Genomic DNA, 6,337 nt, shown 5'->3' on the forward strand with positions numbered 1-6,337 from the left:
ACTTGACCAGTATTTCTTTATTTGTATGACTATCAATTGCAGTGTTGTTCTTTGTAATCTTTTGTAAATTATGTATCTTTTAACATCAAATATCACTATATATAAGATTGAATGAAATTTTGTTTTGGCACTTTCTTGTGCTTTTAAAAGAAAAATCTTATTTCACACCCCTTCTGTCATCTTTTTAAATGTGTACGCCTCAAAAGCTGCAAGTCATTTTTTAAAAAAATCTTAAACTGAGAGTATTTTATTCTTTTGTTAGTAATACAATAAGACATCAATTGAAATTATTCAGTGACAGAGATTTTATTCAAGAAAAAGGAGCAAACATTGGATAAATCTGTGGCTTGGACAGACCATTGCGTTGTTTTCAGGTAAAAAGCATTTAGAAACAGCATTGCTTTTGCTTCCAACAGTTAATGCCAGTATGCTGCCTGGTCCGCTCTACAAACTGTAGTTGCGTTGTGTTGATACCGCTTGTACAGCATTTCAGAGATTAACGACACCTGGATTATCAGATTGTTTAAAGAGCTACCAGAACAGACATATGACAGCTTCATTTGGAGCACCACACACACACACACACACACACACACACACACACACACATGCACGTTAACACACAGGATTAATCAGCCTCTCCCAACTGAACTCAGATAACCCACTGTCATTCTACACATGCCTTTATTGTTGTACAAAAGGAAGCCGACACTAAAAAGCAGTTAAAAACGTCTACCTTTAATATATGATTCATGTGTGCTGCCAGCTTTAACAGGTTCCAAAGCATTTCATTGCAGTTCAGTACAAATTCTACAGCTGTCAGATGAACAGTACAGTGCTCATGGGATGAACTTCAGCGTCGTGGGATTGCCAATTTTGAGTCAAAACTTGTTTTTGAGTGTTCCTGCTATGTGTGTTCAAACTGAATACTCTCCTCTAAGAAAAAAAAACATAAAAAACTACACATCTCCTGAGGAGATTCTCAGATGGTTGACAAATTCCTGCATAGATCAGGTGTTGTTTATGTGTCTGTGCAGGGCCTGATGGGATCTCCTATGTGCCGTCAGGTTGTGGTCGTGTATGAGAGGAGCTGCAGCTGCTGCACTGGTGGAGAAAAATCCCGCCTACCATGACAAAACTTAACAACAACTCATCCCACCACCATTCTGGTCACACAACCAAAAAAAAAAAAGAAAAAAAGATAAAATGACCCCCCACGCCCTCACCCCCACCCCCGTCTTCGATTTCTTCTTCTTCAGCTCATGTTGAAATCAATTTTCCCTTTAGCTGGCAGGGGTTGGGGAGGCAGCCTTCTCCGCGGTGGTGTCAGCTGCCTTCTCTGCTTCCGCGTCAACAGGAACACCTTCAGGGTCAACCTGCGCTAACTTCATCATGGTCAGGACCTTGACTTTGACTTCCTCAAAGGTTTCCTTCACCCCCTTCTCCAGTATGTAACCCTCACTATCACCCTCCGGGTCCTCCAGAGCCATGGCTCCTTCCACAGCTGTCTGCAGGTACCGCAGGCTCAACATCACAGATATCTGGACAAAAAAAAGAGGGTTTTTTAATGAAAAACAATCAATGCAAGCATGAGATCTGTGTGTACAGACATTGCCAAACTAAAAATTGTAGCATGACTTCTTCACATGCTTCACAAACTGTCTTTACCACATGAACAAACAACGTGTGACGCTGATTGTGCTGCACGTTGTGCTTCCTCCTTTTTGGTTTGTGTCAGATGTGTGACAAACTGGTTGCTTTGCTGAGGCTTGTTGTTAAAAAAGAGAAGCTGTTTAGCTCAGCTTGATGCCATGGTAACCATTTCTCAAGCCAATGTGTAAAAAACCGTGGGGCTGTTGCAGTAAAAAGCAGAGAATGTGTGATGTGAGTCTGCTCAGACAGTGCACTGAATTGGCCATTAGTCCTGTGGTTTTAATAATAGTTAGGATTTCATTTTTTATATCAATTTGATAATCAGATGATATGATATTCCTAAAAGTGCATTTTTGTCTTTGTCTGTGCAACTTTCTATCCTGTATTTGTGCTTGAATAGATGGAATTGATTGAATACACACCTCAGAGGCTGCAGTTGCCTGAAAAACTGGAAGCCATTTGCAGCCCTGGTGTTTCCTGTTGTTCTTTTGTGTGTATGTGTGTCATTCTAATTCTAAGCACCATACAAAGCTTCCATATTCTATAATAAATACTTACTTCTGCTACTTTAGACTAAATTGTTTTAAGCTTTTATCTTAATTGTGTACAGTTTTGGTAAAAATACTTGAAACAAATCTGGCGAGAATCCCAGCATGTTATCCACACATCCAAAAGAACAGAGTTAAGTCATCCAAATCTTTGCCTCAGTCAGCACACAAACAGAGTACTGAAAGTTACCCACTTGAATCAGGATGACAGACAGCACCCCAGGGCCAGTTGAATTCATCAAGCCCATGTAATAATCAGTCAGAGCCTGTCTGCAGCCGCGGCTGTACAGGTTGAGGTCCTCTGACAGGTAGTCGTAGTTGAAATGGGCTCTGTTGTCTGTCAGGTGGTATTGCAGGCAAGGGCGAGGTGATGCTGGGTTACAACAGCTGAAAGGAACACCGTCCAACAGGTAACGGCCGTCCACGTTACTCCGGATACGACTGAAGACAGCAGGTGTCAGCAGGGGGGACAGATGAAGAGGAGACAGCAGCAAACGAGACAGAGGGTAATAGTTAGAGGGCAAACATTAAAAGTGGTTAATATCCTGACAGTAATCTGGATCCAGTTACAGAAATGTTAACAACACAAGTAAAGGTGTAAGTCTATTTTATCCTAAATTACCCAAACTGTGCTTGCATGAACCTTTCTGTTAATTTAATTACCGGAAGCTACATCCTCCTTCTGTGCACATTCTTCTCTGCAGCATGTCTATGAATTTCTCTGGAATGTAAAGTTTACCTTCTCTGCTATTCAGACCAAATCCTCCAAACACTTTCCCTTCATTCTGTCCCACCAATTTCTAACTCTGGAAATATGCTCATTCTTTTGTCCTCACTCACTCCTTGACTTCTTGGGCAGTGTAGTCCAAAAATCGGCCGCTGACCCACTGAACCTCAAACCAGTCCTTGAAGTTATTGTTTCCGCAACAGCGAAACTCCATCTGCAGACGATCAATGGTCTCTTTCTGAAAACAGCGGCCCGGCACGTCTGTGTCCTTGTAGAAACGGATTCCATTCCTCAAGCCCACCTGAAGGGCAAACAGAGAGAATGAGGAATGAGGCATTTGGTTGTTGAAAATGATTTGCTGTAGCGTGTTTAAGAAAGTGGTTTCTCCACTGTTTAAAAGCAAACATTCATAAGTTTACATTTTTGTTTGAAAATTAGTTTCTGATCATCCAATGTTACAGGTTTGAGGCTGTGCACTGCAGGAACAATTCGTTTTTTCTAAGAAATGTTAACACGTGACCCAAAAACTGATGTTTCATTGGGTAAATTAATGTGAATCATGCAACAAACTCTGTGAAGAAAACGTTTGTTTTTGATTAAGTTTGGCAGTAAAGCCTAATTCCTAAGTAAATATTTGTATATTTCTTTTTTTTTTTAAAGTCACTAACAGAATTGACATTGTTTGACTAATCAAACTGCTTTTCTCTGAGATGCAACCATCTTTGCCTTTTGACCCCTACCTTCAGGGACTCCTCCAGACGCCCCTGCAGGACGTAGCTGAGCACCACCACTGCAAGTAGCAGACAACACAGCAAAGCTGCAACAACAAACCAGGCCAGCAAAAGGACCTTCCAGCGGGGAAAGCGGCTTGCATCCAGTGAGTCCTGACACACCCGAGTGGCAACCCAGTTGGTGCCGATGGAGGCCAAACCCACCATCATCAGGATGTTGGGCACCACATGGATCTCCGTGTTCTCCATCACCTCGAGAAAAGGATTGAAAGATATAATGACATCTGCTGGCCCTCTTTGGTTTTTCTCACCTTCTTTGTCCAGTAATTATGCAAACATCATTAAGCTGTATCTTTTTTAAAAGCCATAAGATCTATAAAGTGTTAACTTAAAGGCAAAGTATAGTGTTAGCAGCATTGGTTAATCTAACAGCAAATGAGGGAGTGGTTTTGAAATCCAGCCTTCAACAAAGAACCCCCATCCTCTATTGTTTAAAAAAAAGAGTCAGATTCAGTACTTGAACTTTCTAAAATGTTCACGCATATCCACTTTTTTTTTACAATTAGTCCCTGTGTCCTTACACCATCGGAGACTATGTGACACCACTAAATGGAAGAAATGAGGGGAAAATATTGTTGTTGTTTTTCTGGAAAAAATTGAATTTGATGTAGTAAACAGACACTATTATGAGTTCTGGGAGTAAAATATTCCTTTTGAGTTCCTCACTGGAACAACCTCTGCACCATACCCATTTAGGGGTTATAAAAAATCTTTTATTTGGGATCAATAAATGTCTGGAGGCTCATGCCGGGTAGATTTCCTGTGTGGTAAAAATAGATATCGGTTTGGGGTTTTTTCACTCTGTTCCCTCATGTATGATCTATGGAGCATGTTGGTTTAAATAAACTTGCTACTTTGGTGGAGACAGTAACTTGTGTTTGCCTCACACATTGCCACTGATCAATAGATACCACGCTTTTCTGGTTTTGAAGTTCTGATGTTTGTAGGACATTTTCGGCTCACAGCTCTGTGTTTACATCTGGTCTCCATGCAAGCTCTATCTTGAAACTAAACTGTTATTCAGCAGAAATGGTCATTGACACATATTACGTAATAAACAGCCCTTCACAAAGACAAAAGCCTGAGCACAGACTACTTTTTTGCTTCATCTTTGATCGTTTCAGGCCTCAATGTCAACAGGCCCTTCTTTCATGTGTGTGTTTGCATCCATGAACGATTCTTTCTCTACCTCGTCCCTACGAAGCAGCTCGGTTTTGAGGTAAACCCCAAGACAAAATATGAAGGCCCCGCACATCACCGCCAGCCAGGACAGCAGCCAAAGGCCCTGGGCCAAACGCACCCGCCTCTGCTGGTTGAACTTCATCTTCAGCAGCACCATGGCTCACTACCAGGCAACACAAAGACAAGAGGCAAGATGGAAACATGTCAACCATTCAGGTAAGAAAATGGACTCTATTCACAGCAAACAAACCAAATGCAATGAGACAAAACCCAACAGAGCTCACAAGAAATGATTTTAGTGTCGATTGAAGGAAGTGGAGTGGTCAGTTGTTAATGCAGGCCTTGTTCTTGTCAGTTGGTGAGTTATTAGCAGGCTGAGCTCATCTAAGTTGTTCCAGGTGGAGGGGATAAGCAGGTAGATCCTTAAGATGGTAAAGGACGTTGGCCACAGAGGATGATTCAAACGATTTCAAATGGTTGATGAAGATGCCTCCAAAAGCGTCTTTGTATCCAAACCGGTTCACGAACACAACAAGAAATGTGAGAAAAGTGAAGGTTGATGATGCAGGTAATCCTTTTCCCTGAGTTGGCAGATTTCCTCGTCCAATAGTCGTTCACACCACGATGGGCTCCTCTTCAAGCTGAAATCACCAAATTGTTCCCCCTGATTGATGTTGTCTTTTGATGGCGCCCCTCTGGGTCTGTGCACATGCACCGCCCCCCTAAACTGCCGTACCCATGGTTGGAGGACAAAGAGACTGGCCAAAGTCCCAAGTTTGGAACCGTAATCTCCCAACAGAGTCCCTGGGATCCTATTAAAGTCCCGAGGCCAATTGGAAAGCAGGCCAGTGTCTGATCAGCAAACTTCTTCTGATCGACATGTAATATGGGCGGGCCACTTCAACTATATTGACAGGTGGCCGTACCTGAGACCTATCAGCACAGAGTGGGTCCAACGGTTGCCTCCAAAACAGGAAATGCAGTAATCCTTTTCATCACATTGACGTCAAAAAAAGTCAAAAATATTTAAGGAGAAAAATAACTTTTTTACTATACATTACTTAGGAGTCAAAAAGGGATAGAAAAGTACACCTCAGCCTTCCACTGAGACACAAACAAACTGTTAAATGTACCTGAAATGTTTTGTAACTTTTAAATAGAGTTGTTTAAATAAATTGTCCATCAGCTGTCACATGATTCTTTAAGAGAAACTTCATAGAGAAAAAAAAAACCTCTGCTTGATGCTTAAAATTGAAAAAAAAAAAGAAAATAAGCCAAACTCCACATGATGTTTTACACGTCTCACCCCAACTCATGTCCACACTGCTTTGAATGAACTAAAACTAAAATCTTCATTCAATGGGGATTTCACATTAGAAATGACTCAAGCAGAAATTACTAAGGGAAGGGTTAATAATTCACGGTTTCACATCGAT

The 6,337-nt window shown here is 41.5% G+C and overlaps 1 protein-coding gene across 1 annotated transcript; it reads right to left on the reverse strand.

Moving 5' to 3' along the window:
- Positions 1 to 281: 281 nt before the first annotated feature.
- LOC101157139 (RDS/peripherin-like protein xRDS35) lies at positions 282 to 5,690 on the reverse strand. Its single transcript, XM_004073157.4, has 6 exons — positions 5,186 to 5,690; positions 4,909 to 5,064; positions 3,669 to 3,911; positions 3,042 to 3,229; positions 2,396 to 2,642; positions 282 to 1,541 (listed from the first exon to the last, which is right to left on the reverse strand). The coding sequence occupies exons 2-6, from the start codon at positions 5,056 to 5,058 to the stop codon at positions 1,284 to 1,286; spliced, it is 1,086 nt and encodes a 361-aa protein (XP_004073205.1). The 5' UTR covers positions 5,059 to 5,064; positions 5,186 to 5,690; the 3' UTR covers positions 282 to 1,283.
- Between the last annotated feature and the right edge of the window lie 647 nt (positions 5,691 to 6,337).

This window comes from Oryzias latipes, chromosome 10, assembly GCF_002234675.1.
Source record: "Oryzias latipes chromosome 10, ASM223467v1".
NCBI classification, from domain to species: Eukaryota; Metazoa; Chordata; class Actinopteri; order Beloniformes; family Adrianichthyidae; genus Oryzias; species Oryzias latipes.